A 24,253-nucleotide genomic window follows, 5' to 3' on the forward strand; every position below is an offset into this window, starting at 1 on the left:
AGCAATGTAACGTGATCCTCTGATTGGCTAAGCAATGTAACACGATCCTCTGATTGGCTCAGCAATGTAACGTGATCCTCTGATTATGATAAATGTGAGCTTTGATTAACTTCTTGTGTGAAAATAATCAAGCTCGTCTTTCAGGTGCAACTGAACACCTGAAATGTGATGCAATTCGACCTCTGATGAAGAAACTTGTTCTTGCAAATTACAGGCTGTCTCCCAAATGGATTTTATGAAATTACCTTTTTAGAAAAACAAAACATTTTTATTACTTTTTATGCACAAAATCATTCTTAGATAACATGACTTCATTCTGCTCAGTTCTCTGTCAGAATGAACTGTTTCAAGGCGTCTGTCACTTTAAATCCTAACAAGCTGCTGCTAGCCACGCCCCTCCCCCCAACTCAACTCAACCCTTACACTCGTACATGAAAATGGCGGCACAGTTATACATCTTTGAAAAGTAGAAGTGGAGCCTCCTGCACAACAGCCAACAAGAATGCAGCAAGCGGTTTCTGGTTGCTAAACCAACAACAAAACATTTGTCTTTTCCAGCAGCCATTGTACAGTACATGCAGTGGTAAAACCAGCAGAGCAAACATGCCGCACGTCAGCTGGGGTTGCTAGGAAACGGGCTGGGCTTCACTGGTGTTGCTAGGTAACGGGAAGTGCCTGCTGATTTGCGATGACACATTCTGGAGGTTTTTGAAACGGGTCATTTTTCAGACACAAAAAAGATCAACCAATTACCAAAAAGTGCTTGTTATTTGAGGGTTGGTAAAGTGTTCAGGTGCTTACAGACACCACAGATCCTGAATACAAATCTGAGGTCAGGACTCCTGTTTTAATGTCACAAGTTGCCTGCATATTTAGGGTCATTGCAGAAAAATATTTAATACACTTTTTCAATCTCCTAATGCTCTTTGGTCCGCTGACCAGCAGCACCCAAAACAAACCGTAAACTGATAGATGAACTCGCTTTTGCTGCATCTGCTGTTAAACTGTGGGACGATCTGTCAAAACGCAACTTAAATATCATTCACCGTCACACATTTTGACGTCTTCCAGAGCAGCTCGACTCTTGTGCACGTCCTCCGGCTCTAAGCTGGGGTTTACGGGAGTGCTCTTGTAGATTTACGAGGGTTAAATGGCTCCATGTGTCTCGGTTGACCATGAAACAGAAGGGCTTATGAGGACTTTCTAATGAAAACATTCTAAGTGTTGCGTCCAGGAGGGGAGGGCTGCTGTAACGTCATGCAGAATAACCTTCAAGTGTTATCGGTTTGCCATAACAAAATAAAACTCAACTTTATGTAAAAACTGATGGTCTAATAATCTACAGAGAGGTTTTAATCAGAGCCTGAAGAGAAAGTTCACTGCTATGTTTTTTCCTGGCAGATCTGAGGCTGAGGGCGAAAAGCCAAATAGTTCAGGCGGTCAGGTTAGTGGTGCCAAGTGGTTCCTCCTGCCCACCTTCACTAAAACACTGTTCAAAGCCTCTCCAGGATTCGCATTTGCCTTCCTAAAGCGGGCCTCTCAGCACAGCGGCAGCAACAGGACAGGATCAGCTTTGTAAGACAAAATAATTTTATTTTTTCCTCCTTTTTTAACTCTGAAGACGTCGGTAAGAGACCCTGATACCGACGTCGTCCACCACAGAATCTGTGTCACCTGCAAAGCCGTCGTCTCGTTTTCTGGAGGAGCTAAGCTACATTCATGCGCTCTTATTTTGAAATGTGTGGCACTTCTGGGCCAATCAGAAGAGCCCCAGAAGTTAAAATTAACACCTGGAAGTCAAATTAACACCACCGAGATTTGACTGGGGGGTGTTAATTTGAGCTTTTGGATCAATGGAGACGAGATATTCTGCCTCTGTCAGTGTCTCTGTACAACAGCAAATTTGGGGTAAAAAAGGAGTAAATTTCCACTCATTTTTCAGGAAAAAAAAACTGGAAATTTTTAAGTTTGAAAAGTCAAACATTGTCAACTTTTTAAACTTTCCAAACAAGCGGCGTGGACTCTGTTAAAGTCTCATGGTTTCTTTAACAGATCGCCAAGCAACACATTACCTTCTCATTTACTGGTTTCAGATGCTACATTTAATCTACCAGATGGATAATAAAACAAGTAGAAGTTTAATTATTGCTAAAAATACCACAGGAGGTTCAGACACACTGATTTGAATCTCAAAAATCCTTATTCTTTTTCAGAAGCATATTAAATACTGTGACTTGATGAAGGAAAATAAAAATCACAAATGGTTTTTGCGTCTTTTCTAAAGCGGTTTCTCGTGCCACCTTTAAGTAAATGAACACAACCGAGCTCTGATGTGGAAAGAGGCTGTCCGCAAAGGTCAGATGTCACGAGGCTGTGCAAACAGCCAGGTTGTTGCTCACACTGAGCCATGTTTAACCAGCTGTAGAGACCAAGGTGTGAAAAGGATCAACGGTTCAGCAGAACCGGTCCACTGTTACAATCCAATGAAGTTTAAAAACCTTTCAAGTTCAACCTTAGAAACAAAGCTAAGGGTTTGAGTTTTAAAGCTATGAGGCAAGAACTGAAAGACCACCATGGTGTGCAGCTGTGACTTTTAAAAAGTAATGGAAAAAGAAAAAATAAACTCAGGTGTAACTGACAGATGAACACAGTTTATCAAGTCCCTTTTAAATAATTTTCCTTGGGCAGCAGAAAGTTTGCCATGTTTGCTTTCATCACAGCGACGAAAGCTCCTGAAACGGATCCCAAGTGTTTCTGCAGAGACAGGGGAGGATCTGAGTAATACCATCTGTTGGCTCCACTCTCTGAGAGGTTCGCTTCAGTTGAAGACCGGGATCGGAGCCAAAGCACTGGCTGCTCGCTCCAGTCACCAACTCAAACGGGACGCCACTCAATCGTCGGCGTTTAAAGAGGCTTAGCCAGCCTGGACGGCCCAGGTGATGGTTCTTTAGAGCCTCTAAAGAGGATTAATGGACAGAGAATTTTGTGTTTTCTACACACGCAAGAATGAAAGACCAACAAAAACCTTTAAGCTTCCCAAAGTTGCCCATCAGCCTTGATAGAGATTCAGTTTGTGGTGCAAAATAAAAGTAAGAATGCTTTCATCTGGATCAAAGTGGAGGCGTTAAAGTGTCTTGTTCAGACAGGGTGACAGGATGTAGCAACAGATATATGGAGAAGTGAAACTCTAAGTAGTCTGTGTTGGGGGGGGAAACAAAAAAGGCGAGGATCTCAGATTACTGGTCCACCTCTGTTCAGACTCTCACCTGTGGTCCAGAGATGGGAAGAATCGTGGATTCACACCATGAGTTTCCTCCTTCAGCTGGTTTGGCTTCTGCTTCAGATACGCTGCGAAGCCACTGAGTCATTCAGGATTCAGAGGTTTTCCCTCCATGACAGCAAGAAGCCCCAGAACTGACTGGACTTCAACTCTCAAAAACGTACTTCTTGTTGAAGTACGTTTGGTCTGGGGGCCAAATCTGGCCCGCCGCAGCTCAAAACTCCAGAGGTATTGCATGAATATAACCTTCAAGATAACAGTTGTGTGCTTAAATATTGCTACATTAATCAAATCAAAGTGGTTTTTATCTGTCTACTGCCAAATTTCAACAGTCAATAATTCCAGTTTTACTGTGGTCATGAAAATTAATGCAAAATCAACAAATTGCATCATTTTTTTGTGCTTGTGCATAAAGAAGTTCATTGAAATTTTTCCAGAGAAATGGTCAAAAACATTGATTTTAAGTGATGCCAACTCCCACCTGCAGGTGGCAGTATATTTGACTTCTTCACTTATTTGCAAGTAATAGAAAGTCACATTTTTTGTTGTACCTAAGTGCAAATATTGTAACATTTCTTGCAAATATTTCTAAGTTAGCGAAAGAAAAGTTTTGATTCTTACATCAATGAATCAAAAAACTTGTGAATTTCTGTGGACTATTTAATTTTAAGAACTTATCAAATGCAGAGACAGTTCTAAATATTTATCGGGTTTATTGACACATTATGGCACAACCAGCCCTTTAAGAACAGCCGTGATCTTAATGTGGCCCGAAATCAAAACGAGTTTGACGCCCCTGTCTTGAAGGGATCCACAATCTACCATTAGACTTTATTTGAGAAACATTTCAGATGTTAAAGCTGTTTAGTTTTTAGAAATTTAAATCAAATGCCACCTGGATGGAGCCATGTTGTTTACAGATAACACAGCTAGATGCTACAGGCTAGCTCTGTTCCTCCAGCTTTGGATTGTAACAAAGACTGAAAAGTGCTTCATTGTCCCTTTAACATCTATTCATTATATTCCAAATAAACGTTTTCAAAGTTGGCAAAAATGTTAAAACGCTTAGCTAAAAATTGCTTGCAAGACTTAAGTCGTATCTGCAGCAGATGGGTGGTTTCTGTGCAAACAAAAAGATGTTTTTAATATAAAATGGTTCCCACATACAACTGGGAAAAGTGTAGAAAACACCCATTAGACTTTCACATGTGTGTATCTGTCACACAAACCTCTGCAATGTAAATAAATGGGAAAAGATTCAAGATTAATTTTAATTTTCAAGATAATTCATCACTTTGACCTACAATAACTGCTTCCTGTCTAAACTTCAATTTAAGACGCATTTTCAAGTAAAAGTTTAATATTTTACCCATTGCCACATTAGATTCCTTACAGCACGAGAGCGTAAAAACACTTAAATCCCACACATGAATTTTTCCATCGCGTGAGATGATTAATAAAAACATCCAGTCCTGTACAGGAGGAGTTGCGTGATTTACGGAGACAACGCTGAAGTAATTTGAACCAAAAGAAAAATTTTACAGCTCAGTGATGCATTCAGCTGGTGTAGCTATCAGTGTGAGTTTCTGCATGGGGGTTAAAGGCTTCCAGATTTGGAAGTTTGATTCTCTTGTTGCAAACAGAAGCTCTTAAAAAAGAGAAGAGGATTACGCAGGTAGCTGTCCGTGAATCTCCTCTACTGGTGCTTTGACAGACTCTATAGTCTCAATGATTTATATGAAAAAGAACTGACTGCAGGGGCTGCACAGTGGCGCAGTTGGTAGAGCTGTTGCCTTGCAGCACGAAGGTTCTGGGTTCGATTCCCGGCCCCGGTCTTTCTGCATGGAGTTTGCATGTTCTCCCTGTGCATGGTGGGTTTTCTCCGGGTACTCCGGTTTCCTCCCACGGTCCAAAAACATGACTGTCAGGTTAATTTGCCTCTCTAAATTGCCCCTAGGTGTGAGTGTGTGTGCATGGTTGTTTGTCCTCTGTGTTGCCCTGCGACAGACTGGTGACCTGTCCAGGGTGACCCCGCCTCTCGCCCGAAACGTTAGCTGGAGAGGCACCAGCACGTCCTGACCCCACTGAGGGACAAGGGTGCAAGAAAAGGGATGGATGGAACTGACTGCAGCTACTTCACCAAATAAAATAAAAAAATCCAGAACTTACAAGAAAAGCTTACATTTGTGTTTTTAATATGCTAAAAGAAACCTTTGTCAACTTTGTGCAGCAGTGCTATTTATATAAATGACCTCCAGATCTGTTCCAACTCAAATTACTTCCAGCCTTTTATGTGCTCAGTATAAGACCTTTTTAAATAAATAAGTGTGGACGCCAATACTTTGTCATGATAATCCTTACAAATTGATAGCACATGTTTGGAAGACAAAACCACCTGCTTGGGAAGTACCGGTGAAGGCATAAACGGGCTGGACTGACAGTAACAATCAAGACAGTTTGTATGCGATCATAAACATCAAAGGATGTTCGGGTTTTCCAGAGATTCTTTCTGCCAGACCGAAATAATGAGAGCACAGTAGTCCACTATGGAGTGAGTGATGCGTTTTGCAGAGCGGTTTATTTTTCATCCAGAAAGTGCATAGAACACTAGCTTTGGTCACGTCAGTCAAAAAAGCACAGTGGGTTGAGCTGACTGCTCATCCTAACTGCTCATCCTAACAGCATTAGCTAACATATATGTTAGCTAATGCTAAAATATATGTTAGCTAATGCTAACATATATTTTAGCATTAGCAGCTATCACATGGTCATATTCCATAACTAGAAATGCTCTGCATAACTACAAAGTATGAAAAAACTCATCATAATTACCCTTTTGCTTTTGATACTAACATGTACGTAGTTAGCATTAGCAGCTAGCACAATACAATCATATTCCAGTACCAGAAAAGCTAAATATCTACAAAGTATGAAAAAATAATCATAACTATTCTATTGTTTTTTGTGAAAACATGTATGTGTTAGCATTAGCAGCTAGCACAGGGCTATCAAATTCCAGGAACAGAAAAGCTAAGTATCCACAAAGTTTGAAAAAAACTTAAGCATATATGCATTATTATAAAACACTTTTCTGAAATAAAAAACTTTTTGAATCACAACTGAAACAGGAAGTGATGTCGTTCATCATGAGGTTGAATTCATCATAGTCTTGATGATTTTCACTCTTTATAGCTGAAAACAAATAATATTTTACTCCTCAATATTGTATAGAAAACCACCTATTTTAAAAGTAGTACGTCAAAAGATATGAGGCAGCACAGAAAAATAAATAAAAATAAAGAGCTTTTGCTAGAATAATAATGGCGGTTTTTGATATGGGCAACTGTCCAGAGCAGCATCTGTAAAGAGCTTTTAAATCCGTCCACTGGGTTCCGGTTTGTTAGGGATCCAAGTTACTCCCCTCCACCAGCTCAATCACTACATAAATCTTCAACTTTTGAACTGAAAGTTCAGTTGATGCCACTTTAATCTTGGATGAGCATTGTGTTAAGTAACGAGACTCGAGTTCATCGTTACCGATTTCCCTGTTCTCACTCCACTTTTCTGGTCAAACTTCAACTAAATTTTAACTAAAATGCTTATTACAGATGTTGAGGTAGAAAAGAAGCACAAAGTGATTAAAGTAGGAGATGTTCTTAAGCCTTAGAGTGGGCCATGGCTTTAGCATGGAACTGGAAACTTCATAGGAAACAATTACTCATGACATCCAACCAAAAACATTTGAGGTTTTTCTGTTTGCTCACGACGGAGTTAAGCACTTCTGCACAAAAACCTCAAGCAAGCAAAGAGTGACCATAACTGCTTCCTTCTCTGGTTACAACTCTTAAAAGTTTCAGATTCACTGAATAATCTACAGTATAAATCTGGTTTCTCTGTGCTAAGATGAGCTTTAAATCTCATGTTAAACAACAAATGAAAATCAAAGTGGTTTCCCAGTTTGTTCTAAATTGCTGAGGAGAAAGTTGGAGCAAAGTTCTCCATTTGCTGCCAGTGTGAGTTTTAAGAGGCAGCACTGTTTCTGAATAAGTTAAAGTTTCCTCAGACAAGCACATTCTCCCAAAGTATCGGTTCACTTCTCCCACCAGGTCAAAAACTAGACGATAAAGAGACATTGCTTAAACAAAAACAGGGCCAAACTCCCGATGTGTAGATTTGGATTAATTTAGTCTGAAACAACCGATGCAAAAAAAAAAAAGCTAATTCCAAAGAAAATGTTGGGACGATGGCACAAAAACCTGCTGGCGACAGAAATCTGTTGGCATTTTTACAAATATCTAATCAGAAAACAAACTGTCTGCAGCTGTGTATGGTTTAAAAATGCCCTCTAGCAGAGACGCTTCTCAGCCTGCCAGAGAAATCACACAATTACACAAACATTTCAATCTTGCGTTTAATTTAAGACTCTATTTGCCTGATACAGCCGTCCCGCTGCCCACCACATTTTTCCATAAAAGACCTTCGCTTATTGCCAGGCTTCATGCCGTTATGCGCGTAAACGCCTCATCTATGACGTTAATGGCGTTTCAGAACATAAAGCTCTGGATTAAGTGGTCGTCAATTAGCCAACAGCAGCGTTACTCAACATACCGTGTGGAAAAATGTGCAGAGTTCTTTTGTCTCTTGCTGGTTTATTGGTCATTATTCTGACACAAACAATGCAGCACATCACTGCCTCCTGTCTGAGGGAAGATGATCCCCAGACATTTCTTCAAATCTAACATTGGCGTCAATCAGCTGTGCTACGTTTGTGCTGCTTCTGCTTAGAAGATATTAATGAAAGTCAAAAAGTTAACCTGTAACTCAATATAAACAAAATCTAACAAAACAGACATTTTTGCTGCACAAACCTGACATCAGTTGTGTTTGATTTTGTGCATGTGAGGTTGACCTCTGGAAACTTTTTTTCTTAATATCTTGAAATTCTAGTGACAAACAAAAACTTTTGTTTCACAAACGTAGCATTTTGTAAACATGGGGCAGGTTGAACTCTTGAATCTTTTTCTATTCATATTTTTTAAATGACAGCAGCACAAATTGAACATTTTGCTGCACAAACCAGCACAACTGATGGACACCAATTTCATTTCATTTGATTCTGACAGCTAAACTTGCAGTAATAAACTTTTTTTATTACCATCTTTAAAATGACAGCAGCACAAACTAATTTTTTGGTTGCACAAGCTAGCACAAATCGATACACACCAATTTTGTTAATTTCAAGAAACTGGTGAGAGGGCAGCTGGTTGACCTTTCAGGACTCTGGAAACATTTAGTGATATCTTTAAAATCAGAGCAGCACAAACAACATTTTGCAGCACAAATGTTTGACACCATTTTATTAGATTTAAAGGCGACATTGGAGCCAGCTTCACTCAGGTGTAACACCATGTTCCAGCTGCAACATCTGGAGAAAGTGTGGGGGGCGTGACGCCCGATGAGCCCCCCGTCTGTTACGCTCCTGTCCGCCAGATATAAAACATGAACTTCCACACATTTGTAAGGCGGCTCTGATGAGGTCAGGGGTGTTTTGGTTGGACCGGAGTGACCCAGTCTACATCACACACACGTTTTCGTTTTTACATACATGCAGCTCACGTCGGTTACCTTCACATTTTCCAACTTTCCATTGATCTGTGTAAAAGTTACGGCAAACAGAAGTTCACTCTGGGTCAGAAAAAGACTAAAAGGATTCAGGTGTGTGATGGATGGACAGAGAAACCAATGAAACGCAGCCTGATTATGAAGAGACAGAGTGTGTGTGTGTGTGTGTGTGTGTGTCGTGTTTCTGTTCTCGTAACTCTTTACTGTGTGATGGAAACCGTAGAGTATTTCTAGAACAATGCAATCAGTCATTGATGTTTTTCAACTGAAGCCAGTGAGCATCCAGTCACACAACATCATTATTCCTCTGATAGACAAAATGTCTCCAAGTCCTTTTCTGGTTTTATTCTCCATTTGGCTGAGAGTCACAGTTCAAAGCTGCATATTTACAGTTTAATTCTCCTCAACAGAAACTCCAAATGGGATCCATTGATATTGTACAGAAGACAAACTAATCAGTTTGCATAACAAAGGAGTTTGTTTACACAACCTTGTTAAAATGCATGACTTGTGTGGCAAAAAATATTTTCAAAAAGTTTTTCACCTTCTGTAAACACATTGTGTGTAATTCAATAAAAATTCAACTAAATTCATTATAAATTGCACTTAAAGTTTGTCAAAACACCTTTTGAACAAGGTAGTTTTTACAAACTAGAGAAGCCGTTTAGCATCTCTAAAGCTAATCGCACCTGATAAATACATTTTGCATCCCCAACTCCAACATCTAAACAACAGTCAGGAGCGGCAAAAGCAAAGGAAATGGATAAGCAGTGCCTGCCAACAGCCGGCGGTGTCATCCAGGACAGTTTGAGCCGTTAGCATCTCATAATGGTCTTAATACTGTCATAAATTAACAATCTTCAGACAGAATCCTCAATAATGTGGGTTACAGTATGTAATTTCTCTGGCTGATACTTTTTTATTCAATTTGAATTGAAATAATTTTCCAAAACATATTTAAAGTTACACTTCGAATCCACAAAATCTTACCAAGTATTTCTGACTAGTTTCTAGTCCAAATAACTTCGTATATCGTACTTGAATTAAAACAAAACCAACTTTTAAGTAGCTTTTCAGCAGGTTATAGGAGCTCGTTTTAAGTCAACAAGTCCTTAATATTGTTGAAAAAGTTTCACTGGCTGATTGTTTCACTTAAAACATTTACCATGCTGAAAATTAGCTTTGCTGTTTTTAAAGTGTACCAAGATATTTATGCTAGAGACGGGGAAGATTCTGTGCTTTTGCAGTGTGAAAATGATCTCCACTTCAAGTTTGACAATTTTATTCCTTCAATTAGTTTTAAAAATTGTGTTTAAAGATTTGAACTGAGGTTTAAAGAGACGAAGCAGCGAACGACGGCTGTGAAGGAGGTGAGGAGAGAAATCAGACAGACGTTTGTTGACGTTCATCTGCCAGCTGTGGTGAAACAAAGAGGTAAATTAAGACCAGGCTGTAAATTAGCTTATTGCCGAGACGTTGGGGAAAAGCATCGGCAGCTGCAGGCCAGCTGACAGCACACATAAGACAGCCTGCATTAGAAATCCCACCTGCCAAGGAGAAGAGAAAAAGCCTGATTCCCCCCGTCACATCAGAGCTGATTCCTCTAATAAGGAGAAAAGTCATCCAGCGCTTTCTGTCGAAATATCGATCGAACATCAGGGAAGATACGACAAAAAGAAACAAATCTGTAATTGAGAGAGAGAGTTTCTGTGGTGGAAAGTTTAAACTTGAGACTTTGTTTGCTCTGCTGACTTCCAGAAGTCGTCCATCACAGAGACAGGAGACGCAGCTCCAAGCTGCATCGCAGCAAACTGTGAGGAGCTCAAAGGTCAAAGGTTAAAGGTTCTGTTGTGTGGGCAATGATCTTATGACCCAGCGCAGTCGGGAACCTCAGGGTAGTCAGGTGTGAAACCAAAGTTAAGGTTTTCTGGGGAAACAAAAGGCGCAAAATAAAGAAAGAGAAAAAGATTTTCCTTGGAAATGAACTCAACTGGAGTGATGAGCAGAAGATTTGGACGTGTTGCTGAATGTAAACTAATATGAACAAACACTTCACAGCGTTTACTGAAGCAGAACATTATGACCGTTTAGTTGGCGCTCGATTTACCGGTCGATCTACGTTCCCACCCTCATCTATGGTCATGAGCTTTTGGTCATGACCGAAAGAACGAGATCACGGATACAAGCGGCTGAAATGGGTTTCCTCCGCAGGGTGGCTGGGCTCTCCCTTAGAGATAGGGKGAGAAGCTCGGTCATCCAGGAGGGACTCAGAGTAGAGCCGCTGCTCCTCCACGTCGAGAGGAGCCAGTTGAGGCTCGGGCATCTGGTCAGGATGCCTCCTGGACGCCTCCCTGGTGAGGAGTTCATGTCCCACCGGGAGGAGGGGAGACCCAGGACACGCTGGAGGGATTATGTCTCTCGACTGGCCTGGGAACGCCTTGGGGTTCCTGGAGGAGCTGGWARAAGTGGCTGGGGAGGGAAGTCTGGGCCTCCCTTCTGAAGCTGCTGCCCCCACGACCCGACCCCGGATAAGAGGAAGAAAATGGATGGATGGACGGATGGATGGATGGATGGATGGATGGACGGATGGATGGATGACGCTCAGATCACAAAATACAGACCTGAAACTGAGCACTTTTTTATACAAGTAATGTGGCTTCAGTGCTAAACTTTCTCCTCTTGAACACTTGGCTCCATTTGAAGCTGCAAAGAACAGATTTTAAAAAACAAGTTCCACATCTTAACGTTTGATACCGTCAGGTGATTTTTCATCCCGTAAATGCTCACATTTTGACAAAAGCAATGCTCATCATCATGGGACCATTTCAGAAAACAGGCTGATTCCTGAGTGATCAATCAGTTCAGACAAGAAATGATTTGGTAGGACAATAAAATAGTTGATACAGCAACTATGTTTGTGAATAGATGAAATCCGAAAACACTTATTTCAGATAAACTAGACCAAAAACACTTGGTAAGATTTTGTTTTTGCAGTGCGCTTCATTTTGTTGCACAACTGATTTCTTGACGTTTGCAGCTCCTGAGCTTAAACTCTGCTTTCCAAGAACCATGGTTAATCATGAATTTATGATTTAACGAAAGGTCACAGAGAGATAAACAGGCTTTTGATTTCTAGATCTTTAAAATTGTTTGGTGATCCTAAATAAATAAAGATGTAACTGGATAAGTTCTAGTCAGACTGCAGATGCTGCTCCAACTTTGCTCTCATTCCCTCCACTTCACTCTTCACTCAGCTGCACTTTGCCTTTTGACACATTTTCCCCCAGATGCATTGTTCCAGCTGGTCTGGGACTTATTTCTCTCTCAGCAGGCATTTGATCACGAAGGAAAACACTGGATGGACGGCGGCGAAGGAAAAGAATGTCACAAGATCAAATCTATAACCAGTTTTTCTTTAAGGAGGAATGCAGCAAATTCACAGCTTGGAAACAGAAAGCTTGTTGTGGACGACGGGAAAACCTCCAGAGATCGGGAACGCTGGTTGGATCGCTCTGGGAGAAAGGAATACCAGCAGCACGTTTAACCTACTGGTGTCCTTTATGTCTGTAAAAGGTTTTCAGTCAGCAATTTTGTTGTTTTTATAGAGAAACACAGATTTAAAGTCTGTCACTGCAAAAACACAAAACCTTACCAAGTATCTTTGGTCTAATTTCTTGTCGTGATCCGTGTTTCTATGTGTTTATTTTTGAGTTTCTGTGTGATCCTGTTCCCTGTTAGTCCTGTCTCTGCGTCTTTCCCCRTTGATTGTCTCCCAGGTGTGTCTCGTTCCCGTGATTGCCCCGTGTGTATTTAGTCTCACCTGTTGTCTGTGTTCGTCGTCGGGTCCTTGTCTATTACTGTCTGTCTATTGTCGTCACGCTCCAGTAGAACTGCGAAGTCCTGGTTTGTATCCGCTCTTATTTAGTCCTTCAAGTCAGTTGCTACCGGATTTAGCTGTGTGCTTGTTTTCCTGCTGAGCTGCCTGTCCTGGACTCCGAGCATTATTTATCAATAAATTCATCATTTCATCTATATCCTGGGTCCCGCGTTTCTCCTCACCACTTCCAACCTACCACACCTTATGACATTTCTAGTGCAAACATCTCAATACAAAACAATCGTTCAACAGGTTATTGGAGCTTGTTTTAAGTAAGTGAATTATTTCAGATTATTTCACTTTAACAAGGCAAAACTGTCTTGTTAAAAGTGAAATAATCTGCCAGTAGAACCAGTACTTCTTTCTCAACTTTAAGGAATTATTTACTGAAAACAAGCTTGTATATCTTGCTGAAAGGTTACGTATAAGTTAGTTTTGTCTAAAATATTTGCACTAGAAACTAGACTTTGTTTTTGCTGTGATTTAGCTTAATTGCAAAAGCTCAGGAGATGAAAGCAGCATCCTGTAAAAAAGCTGCTTTTAGCAGGAAAACTCTTTGATGGTCCAAGTTTTGACTTGTTGATGGACGTTATGATAAAAAGAGAAGAAATTAAGCGCAGATAAGCCATCTTTGGAATTTACAGATTCAACGCAGCAAAGATTTAACGCATGAAGCTTTTACGAGTCGCAGGGCTTCCTCTGGTCGCTTTACGACCAGCTTCAAGAGTTTTAGGTCAAACGAAAAGGAGGTCAGGGCGACATGTGGCGTCACACCTTTACCCTCTGCGCCCCAACCTTCCTATAATTACCACATCCTGTGTTTGTCGTCCGGTTTCATGCTTTTGAGCAGACATCTGTCAAACTGGCTCCATGTCCTAAAGTATTGACTTCTTCCTGTCCAGGACAAGTTTGGCTATTTGTGTTTGATGGCTCCTGTGTGATTGGTTTATGCATTTTAGGTCATTTTGTCACTGAAAAGCAGGTATCTGCATTTTTAGTCATGTTGGTTTTCATCGGATTTCACGTCTGTGTGGGGTTTCACTGCTTCATTCCCACTGAAAAGTACCAACAAGACACTATTTTCTTACATGTTTCTCTGCAAAAACACAAAATCTTACCAAGTATTTTTGGACTAGTTTCTACTGCAAACATCTTACTACATTTGAAATAAGACAAAACTAACTTACCAGTAACATTTCTGCAATTTAAACAACAGAATAGTGACTCTGCTGAGAAATGTAGCATTTAGAAAAGTGAATTGCCAAAGTTTTGACAGAAAACACATTTTGACTTTTATGCTAATAGATCTTTGTTTGTTTTGTGGTGGTGCCTAAAATACACAAATACAAAACAGCTTGATCTAGTTTGTCGACTCAAAGTCAACAACCACAGTTGTCTGACTCAGATTATTAAAGACAAAAAGAAAACAAAAAAATTGCCAAGGGAATAATAATATCGATTATGACTTTAATAAGCTCTAAAAGGGAATCATTTGAGCAGAAAACATGACTGAACTCTGCACTAAAGGAAATGTTAAAAGAGCTGATCTGCGTTTTATGGACAGCTTTGCTTGAAAGACGTTTTATTATAAACAAACTGTAAGAGATCATGTCTGAAAGAGTGCGACTGATTTGTTATGAATCTCATGTTTGACATGAAAATTAAAGTTGATAAAAAACAAAAGAGACATTAGGAAACATCTGATTCCACTTCCTTAGCGTTAGCAAACATTTACTGGTTGTCATGGTAACCTCTCATGTTTCAGAGTTCGGTTCGCATTTTCCTCTGAAACCTGTAGAAACTGGATGGATTCTGACTCGGTTGTGTATTATGTCATGAACTGGAGGATGGAAACAAGAACACAGGGGGGAAATTCAGCCTAGAAAAGCCTCGAGAGGCTTTCTTTTTCTTTTTCTTTTTAAATTGTTGCTTATTCATGAAATCATAGTTGGACTTTTCTCTGGATTCGACTCTGCAGGCCAGGTTTCCAGATGACCTACATCAAAACCGCTGCCAAGAAACAATCATGACCACATGGACGAGAATGGAAACACTTTTATTCCCTAAATCTAGTCGGCACTAAACTGCTGAATCTTTTACCGGGAACTCTGGCGATTACTGCAGGGTTTTCAGCTGTTTGATGGGAAAAGCTTCAGTTAACATCGTTTCTCCTTCTGCATCCTCTGCGCTGGTCTAAACCAGATAATCTGCAACTAAACTGTCTATAAGTTATTACCTTTTTGCTTCGCAGTTTCCACTGCCGTAAACCAGGTTATTATTACCACGGTTCATAAGAGTTAGCAGTGTTGGTCTGTTTTATGACAAGAAGACTGAAATCCAGATGCAAGTTGTCACAACAAAAGCAAAGAAACACAGTTGGGAGGAGAAAACATCTGCAAACCTTCCTCAAGCAAACAGATAAACAGCGAAGTGATTCAAGCCCGAATATCAAAGAACCAAAAACCGCTTCACGTTGGCAGGAACATCAGTTTCTGTTTTAATCTGAATTAAGCTCAGGTTTGGGACTAAGAAGTAGAAAAGGCTTTCAGTCCAGAATGGGGGAATGTGGATTTAGTTTTAGATGGAGGTTTTGGTCGGTGTTAGCGTTTTGCTAAAATCAGAAGTTTCACACAGGATGATTACTGTCTCTTTAACCCTACCGGGCCGAAGCCCGCTGTGGCACGTGACACATTTATAAGGCTTCGTAATAACACAGACGGCATACCGAGTGTTCATTTCACCTCTGGTGGACAGTACGGACTTCAAACTTTATAAAAGTGGTGTTTTTATATTGGTTTTGTGGTTATTTACTTGAAAATAAAGCCAGGAATATGATCGATCATTTCCGCCTTACTGTGTGGGGGTCTAACTGTACCACATTTCGACACAACCAATGAAAATGTGTTGACGGTCTGTTGCTAGGTAGAACGGAGATACGTGGGGACAAACGAGGGGGGGGGGATTTGGATACGGCAAGAGACTAGGGAGAATTGATGCTGTGGATTTTACTAAGAGTGTTTTGATAGGTTTTTTATACAGTAAGTATGTTATTTAGAGTTTGTGGTGTGTGTGTAGTGTTAGTAGTAGTTTTGCTAGCGATCGCTGCATGGCTTCGTAGCGAGCGCTGACGCACTGAGAAGAGAGACTGCGCCGGAATGGCCATTTAGACCTGGGCCTACAAGGGTTAAACAATTAGATGGCTTTGGATAGATTAATATCTGTGGATGTATTCTACTGCCACACCTGAAACATTCATTTCTGCTCAAAATGAATCGTCAGGAAGAGAATCATGGAGCTGCACAAGTCTGGTTCACCTTTGGGAACAAGTTACCAGAAGGTTCCCAGTTCATCTGTTCAATCAATTACATGCAAATGGTGGGAAAGTCCAACCATGGAACCACTCAGGAAGGACGTATTTTGGTCCAAAACGCACAGATTGACTCCTGAATAAAAGCCAGAAGTCTTGTGAAGACGCTGCTGAAGCTGGCAGGACGTCATCGTTACCTACAGCGCTCGGTTTCCTGTATCGATATCGATATGGGACGAAATGTTGATCAGCAAGGAGGAAGTCATTATTCAAAAGATTGCAGTTTTCCAATGCATACAAGAACTTCATTTCTGTGGAAGTGTTTGTCCATAATCATCTTTACATTTGAAGGAAAAACAAGAACATTTTGTGTAGCACAGTGGTGGCAGCATCATGCTGTGGGGCTGTTTTGCTGCAGGGGGAAGTGGTGTACTTCTCAAACCGGATGGCATCAAAATTAAAGAACATTATGTAGAAATATTGAAGCAACATCTAAAGACAAGCTTTTCCAAATGGACCAAAACCCTGAACGTGGTTACAAAGTAGCTCAAGGGAAACAAAGTCCATGTTTGGTGCCTGACCTCAATCTGATGGAGAAGTTAGGGGAGGCAAACCGCAAACCTGACCCGGTTGCTCCGGTTCTGTCAGGAAGAATGAGTCCGAACGGCGAGAAACTTGTGGAAGGAAACCCAGAACATTTTGACCAAGGTCAGAGTTCAAGGCAATGTCAACAAAAACCAAGAAAATGTACGAAAAATTCTGGTTTTGAAGACATGAATAAATAAATGTGATATATTCTCTCATCAATGTGTCGGGTTTAACTGCAAAGTGTGAAAAATCAAAGATGTATCTTTCTTTTCAGCGTATGTAAAGATCTGGATTCAGCTGTAGATCCGACACCGACTTCAAAATGTCTCAGTGGTGCATCCAAGTTCTGTCTCACAATCCTCCGGTTACACTGCAGAGAGGTCCATTTTAAAACAAACATCCATCCATTTTCTTACACCCTTGTCCCTCAGTGGGGTCAGGAGGTGCTGGTTCCTCTCCAGCTAACGTTCCGGGCGAGAGGCGGGGTCACCCTGGACAGGTCGCCAGTCTGTCCAGGGSWMSMMRGRCAMCACAGAGACACACAACCATGCACACACACACTCACACCTAGGGGCAATTTAGAGAGGCCAATTAACCTGACAGTCATGTTTTTGGACTGTGGGAGGAAACCGGAGTACCTGGAGAAAACCCACCATGCACAGGGAGAACATGGAGACTCCATGCAGAAAGACCGGGAATCGAACCCAGAACCTTCTTGCTGCAAGGCAACAGCTCTACCAACTGCACCACTGTGCAGCCTAAAACAAACATATCATTGATAACTAACTGGATGAGCATGATTTCAATATAAAAGCCCACAGACGTGTTTCCCAGCTCTTCTCTTCACGGTACTTTGACCTGCTCGCCTTAAACATGAGTATTTTTGCTCCATTACTCCTGAATCATGAGTGATTTACAGGCTGTAATTGATAACAAGCCTTAGAGGTAGTTAAACTCTTAGCACTAAATTGCCCTCCATGGTGATTGGTGTCCGTATAGAGATGTGCAAAAAGCCTGGAAATAAATTCAGCTTTTACTGCTGCAGCATAAATCTCACACAGACACAAACTATAAAAATCCAACTCTTCATTTCAGGAAGTTCATACAGAGGAGAAAAGAAAATGTTTTGATTTTTTTGCATCTATAAAATCACCCAGCATCTTATTTACTGATATGTTTAATTTGTATTAAACGCATTAATGCTGAGTTCACAGGGAAAGATTTTAAAAACACACATTATGTGGCTCTCACATTGCAAAAATAAAATCTTAGCAACAATTTTTGGTCAAGTTTCTTATTACACCTGAGATAAAACAAAACCAACTTGCAAATAACTTTCAGCAAGATATAGGAGCTTGTTTTAAGTCAAAAGTTCCTTCATATTGATAAAAAAGTACTAGATCAGTGATTATTTCACTGTCTTGCCATATAATAATCAACCAATTAAGAAGCTATTGACTTAAAATAAGCTCCTACATTTTGCTGAAAAGTTACCTGTGAGTTAGTTTTGTCTTAATTCAAACATACGCAGTAAGAAATTATCTGTGGTATACTGACAACTATGCATGATTTTCAGTGTAAACAACCACAGACTTGTTTCCCAGCTCCAGTCTTCATGGCACTTTAAACATTATTTTTGCTCCATTGCTCCTGAATCATGAGCGATTTACAGATTTCACTCATATCAGATGGGAACTCTCTTAAAACCAAGCTGCAACGTGGGTTTAGTGTAAACAAACATGGCCGACAAGGAAGAGGAAATAGTTTGTAGACCAGTTTTAACAGAGAAAAACAATACAAAGACATCTGGTGACTTTGTTTGTCTTTTGTATTTTGGATTCCCGTCCATGTGTCCATCATTTCTGATTGGTTACATGTGCAACAGACTGCGTTCTCATTTGCTACAATCCGACATGCTGACTGTCCCAACGTCCCTCCAAGTTGACCACATCACTCTTCACACACCAATTACAGCAGGAATATCTCATAATATTATCTAAAAATAGTTGGAATGGGAAAATGGAGCCAAAAACATCAGCATAAGGACCTGAAAGATGAGCACATCAGCATTTCATTTCCACTTAATCAGGTTAGTTCCTGACTTTCCTAACTGTGCAACACTGGTGCTGCTAAAATCATCTGCGTCTCTGTCAATTTAAAGATATTAGTTTTAAACCTTTAGATCAGATTTATACCATAAAACCTGCAGTGGCAAAAACAACATTTTAGCATACAAACCACCAATGACCCCGTTTATTTCTTTTTGACTTGACTTTAGATGAAAGACTTAGTTTTAAAATAAAAAGAACGTTTTTTGTACATTTGAAGGTGTGTGTGTGTGTGTGTGTGTGTGTGTGTGTGTGTGTGTGTGTGTGTGTGTTATTGGGTGAGACAGACAACAGGCACAAGGGGAGGACCATGCGCAGTGCTAATTTTTTATGTAAATCGAACATATTGAGGCTGTTGTGCCAAATTCCTTCAACCACATTGGAAGCAGAGGGAAAATCTTTCTTTTCCATATATAAAACGTTGCCTGGGTTTGCTTCATTCGGGAAATACTGACTTCTCATGGTGACAAATTCTCTGCATTTCTTCTGAGCTAACTCAGACAGCAGTTAGGAGACTGTTGATAGATAGCAGCTCCACTTTGAAACAAATACCCCCGAGTCATTCTTTTACAAGACATCTGGGCATTCGATAAGGTACGTCACTACTAAACGACATGAAGGCCCTCCGCCGCGCACACAAATAGTTTCCTCATTAAGCCCAACATGATGGTCTCATCAGCTGAGGGTAACCATTTCAACCCCAACATCTTTTTCATTTTCCCCACAAACCAACAGCGCCATCCACGTCCCAGATAATTATCATCATAATCATTTGGAAATAGTTATCATGCGTAGAGCAGATGGAGAGCATCACCGCTGATGCTGGTGCGTTTGGCCGGTGCAGGTGTGCATGTCCGCTAAAGAGCCTGTTTGTCTGCATTAATGGAGATTCAAAGCACCGGGACGCTTTATGGTTTCCCATAAACAAGCGATTTTATTGTTTTATATTGGCTCATGTTGACACCAAAAACATCCCACATATACATTTTTGGTTTCTGCACACCAATAAAAAGCTTTACTCTCATGTTAATATGTTCTCTTACACCATTTGTTGCCGTTTTTTAATTAGATTTCTTAATAAACTCAGTAAAATCACACCAATAATGTATTAAAACATGCGTCAGTCCTCTCTGAATGGAGTTGTTGTACATTTGTGTCAAAATTAAAGCCAGAGCTTTCAGGGAAAATGTCCTGCAGGATTCGCTGCTAACAGACAAACCTGTAGGAAATTATTTGCTCTTTTTCCCGACAAAGGGAAATCATTATACCACCTTCTTCTCAAAAATCAAGCCCAGAAATGGGAATGTTGCTGTGGTGACAGCTCTGTTTTTAGGACTATTTACAGCAGGCAGCCTGGAAATATTTGTCCCTGGTGCTTTCCCTGGCAAGCCAGCCTGCATACTCCAGCACACACACACACACACACACACACACACACACACACACGCACACACACACGCACACACACACACACACACACTTGGTTTTTTTCCTCCCTCTCCGTCTTGAAGAAACATTGGGATCATGGCAGTGGATTATAAATATGGCAAACAGACAAACAGCCTGACAGTGGAGCCACCGCTCCAACCCCACATCTGTAGAGACGGAAACCCAGAGGCCTGCAGCCTTGCATACTACACAGAGCCTGGCAAACGTTTTTACAGCCTCGTGCCCACAGCATGATGCTATCACCGCCGTGCTTCACCATTAGGGTGCAGTGCGTGTTTAATGCTGGGAAGTAGCTCGATTTCGGGGTCATCTGACCAGAGCGACTAAGTTTTCTACTCGTTTCGTGGAAAATTAATTTTAAGCAGTTTTCTTTCAAAAACTGTTTTATATTTCTGATTTGTGGGACGACAAACTTGGCATTCCACCTGAGCTGTGGCTCTCTGCTGCTCCTCCAGAGTTACTTTGGACCTTTTGACTGGTTCTTTGACTAATGATCTCCTAGTTTTCAGAATAATGTGCTAATAATCTGTGCTGGTCGACATCCAGTGGTTACTTTACACCCGTTACTTCGCTACTTAATCAGATTTAATTTTGGGTACTTTCAACTTTTACTCCATTACATTTTGATAATGTGTTGAGTTGCATTTATGTCACATTATGGTTTTTTTTTTAAAATCTGCTTACTAGTTTAAATGTAATCTGTGACTTATTTGAGTGAACTAGTTCAAAAAGAGACTTTTGTTTTGAAAATGCAGCCAGGAAATTAAAATTGTATTTGCTTGAACGTGTTTAATGTTGTTAAAATAACGCGTTGGTTTAGCTTAATGGCATTTAGCTCTGCAGGTTATCCATGATGCACAGAACAAATCCAAGTGTCACGGACGTTAAACACAATAAAAACAATACAACAATCTGCAGGATTGTTCATTAAAATGGCACATTAAAAGAAATACAGTATGCAAACAATTATTTTCTACACCATTGCATTAGCGAATAAGTTCAGAAACTATTTTTACCTTCAATAATTTAAGCATATTTAAGAGCAAGTACTTAGTTTTACTAGAGTACGTTTTTGTCTTTATTTGTACTTTTACTAAAGTACTGTGTTTGAGTACTGCATCATGAAATGCATTGATTTTTGAGCTTTAACAGAACAAAATCTCTTTCTAGAGATCATATTCCAATCATCTCATAATTTAAGACAAAGTTTTCTCTATGTGCCTCCAGTTGTTGAAAGCTCCAGCCTGAGTGGTGCTTAGTCAGACCCTGCAATCATCTGTCGAGTTCTGGACAGTGGTGCCTCTGTGACATCAGAGGTCAGAGGTCAAAACAGCCGAACAGAAAAGCAAAACCCACAAAATGACGATGTGGATTCCAGCCTGGGTGATGAAAGCGATGACGGCGTATTAGCCATGATGGACTCAGCATCATCTTCTCCAACCTTAAGTCACACAATGAAACTCTTTGTAGGGTTTCGCTGCTGCAGTGGGAAAGCAAATGTGTGCTTCGTTCCGTCTTAATTGGGAACATGTTGAAGTGATCAACGCTCGAGGTTTGAAAACGTGTCATAAGCTGTGAAAACACTCCGAAAGCAGGAGCTGGGAAAATAATTAAAACCAGATTAAACCAACAGAGTCAATGAGGATTTCAACGAACTATCTAAGTTGGCAGAAAACTTTCTGAAGCCAGAGTTCCAGCATCCTGCAGAAGACCTCTTAAAGTGGCAGTATTATGGTTTCCAGGCACATAGTGCCACTTCATTGCATAATCAAGTAACTATGTTAATTATATTGTTGTAAAAACGCTACACATATCAAATATAACTTAACTTGATGATTTGACACCATGAAATTGGGCCCCTGTCTCTTTAAAAACTCCTGCTCTTCCTGACACTTCATGGCTTCTCTATTAAACCTTTAAAAATGTTTTTATCAGCATTTTCCAGAGATGAAGCTCCTATAATGAGCTCAGAAGATGCACAGTTCCTCTAGGGGTTTGCTAAATGCTGCTGGCTAGTCTGTAGGAGCTGAGTGAGGGGAGAGGGCTGCTCTGTGAGGCGGAAGCTCGGAAACTGCAGCTCCGAGGAGGACCTGCGTCCTCGGAGGCGGGGCTACGTCCACCCAGGCGTTTTGCACAGCTGAATGGTTGCCATGGAGATTAAAGGGTTTCTCAAACATGCATGAAAGAATCAAGACAAAACTCCAGGTATGGTTTTGATGAGGGAGTAACATGATGTAAAGCTAAAAAAAAAAAAGTAGATTTTACTTAAAACATCTCATTAAAAGCAGTGAACTACAAAGTTTTCAAAACTTGGCTCAAAAAAGCCCATAAGCACATTATCAAACCATCACTGCCAGGCATGTCGTCACACACTCTGCTGTCAGGGTGTTGGGTTTAAAGCAGCGAAGTTCAAATTCTCAGGAGTCTGGAGAAAACACATCAGCTCATAAATAATTAAAACTCTCATAAAACTGGACGCTGCTTCATCATTCACCCTGTGGTCAGGGCTGGAGCTCCAACCTATGAAGTGCAAACTTTCCAGAGCTTGATGAAGGCTTTGTTTTACCATCCACACACTTATTTTCCATTGCAAATCTTTGCTTTGTGCAGTGAGACCAAAGCCAGTCCAAATGTGGATCCTCAGAGATCCCTAAATCTCTCCAAGACTTGCAGAAAGCTTTAACACCTTCAATTAAAAATACATGAGGTGGTTCCAGAGAAGGAAAACTGAGGTTTTGGTGAGATTATGCAAGAAAAATCTGAATTTGTGTAAACTGACACCTTTGCATGCTTTTCTATAATTCCTCTGTAGTATAAATGTTCATAGTGCCAGTTCCGGTTCCAAAGCACAAACAACACAGTTTTCCTCAAAAGGTGAAGTCAAGCTGCACATTTTTACAAAAGCAAACTTCTGAAGCTGTAGTTTTTCCACCAGCGGGGTAAAATGGGAACTTTTTCCAGTAGCAGAGCGAGTGCACATACCGTCCAGCAGCTGATAGGCAGAGGAGTGATGGCAGCACAGGAGAGATAATCCAAAGAACCAGGGAGGAATGCTGCACAAAAGCACATCCAGAGAGTGAGAAAACCAACTAACGCCATTTCAAATCAACTTATTCCCAGAAAATATGCCGTGTTTCATTTACCGTGAAGCCATCTTCACTGATGGGGAGCTTAAATCCACACTCAAGTTTCCCTTTTCATTTATTTGGTGGAGACGGAGAGAGAGATGGAGCCCACTCTGTCGCTCTTTCACTCCCTCCAAGCTAAAAACTTCTCCTCCTCCTCCTCACTCTTGCTCTCCCTCTGGTTCCCAGTCAAACAAAGGCAGCTTCAGTGCATCGGGACTGGGTCTGAAACCCGACTCCCCCCTCCCCGCTCCTCCACGGACCACCGCTTTCTAATGCAGCCCTCCCCTCAGACTTCACAGCACCAGATACAAATTAACACACTCCGGTTGAGCCGGCCCTCCTCCCACGGTCTTCCTGCTCCTCCTTTCACCGGTGCGGTTTCTCTCACTTCTCCGGAGTTGCAAACCTTTTCTTTTTTTTCCTTGTGTGGCCTTGGCTTGTTGTGGGAAGAACACATAATGTTTGCAACATCAGAAGCGTTTTTAATGAGGGGTATGTTCAGTGCAAACTCCTACACTGAATCAGCATGGGAACTGCAGGTCGCTGAAACACATGCAGAAGTTTCCCAAATAAAGAATCTGGACTTAAAAATGAAAACTAAAACAGATTTAGCTTAGATCTGCTAGCTTCTTATTGTAGAAACCTTAAATAGGGATTGACTAAATGCTAGATTTTGTAGCATTTTTTGGGATTTAAATGCATCACAAGACATTTGATTAAGCCTGAATAAACATTAAACCAATTAATTACATGATAAATTAAAGCTTGATCATTTCCATACGCAGCATTGTTTATTTTTCTCGTCCGTTTCTCTTTCTACCAAAGAAAAAGGAAGCAGAACAGGAACGACTCATTCAAACCAAAATACCATTTTGTTCCCTCAAAAAATGTGGC

General features: G+C 40.7%; 1 protein-coding gene across 3 annotated transcripts in view; it reads right to left on the reverse strand.

Annotated features, from left to right (window-relative positions):
- LOC103456685 (collagen alpha-1(XVIII) chain-like) overlaps positions 1-23,625 on the reverse strand; it is a 69,138-nt gene extending 45,513 nt beyond the window's left edge. For 2 of the 3 annotated variants that reach the window (XM_008396396.2, XM_008396395.2), the window contains exons 1-2: positions 23,375-23,625; positions 23,214-23,284 (exon numbers count right to left, since the gene is read on the reverse strand). In XM_008396396.2, the coding sequence (XP_008394618.1) occupies positions 23,214-23,284; positions 23,375-23,385 (82 nt within the window). In that variant the 5' untranslated portion in view covers positions 23,386-23,625. The remainder of the gene's footprint in view (positions 1-23,213; positions 23,285-23,374) is intronic. The other variant, XM_017302015.1, reaches the window with a different exon arrangement.
- Positions 23,626-24,253: the final 628 nt, after the last annotated feature.

The sequence above is a fragment of the Poecilia reticulata genome, linkage group LG20 (genome assembly GCF_000633615.1).
Source record: "Poecilia reticulata strain Guanapo linkage group LG20, Guppy_female_1.0+MT, whole genome shotgun sequence".
NCBI classification, from domain to species: Eukaryota; Metazoa; Chordata; class Actinopteri; order Cyprinodontiformes; family Poeciliidae; genus Poecilia; species Poecilia reticulata.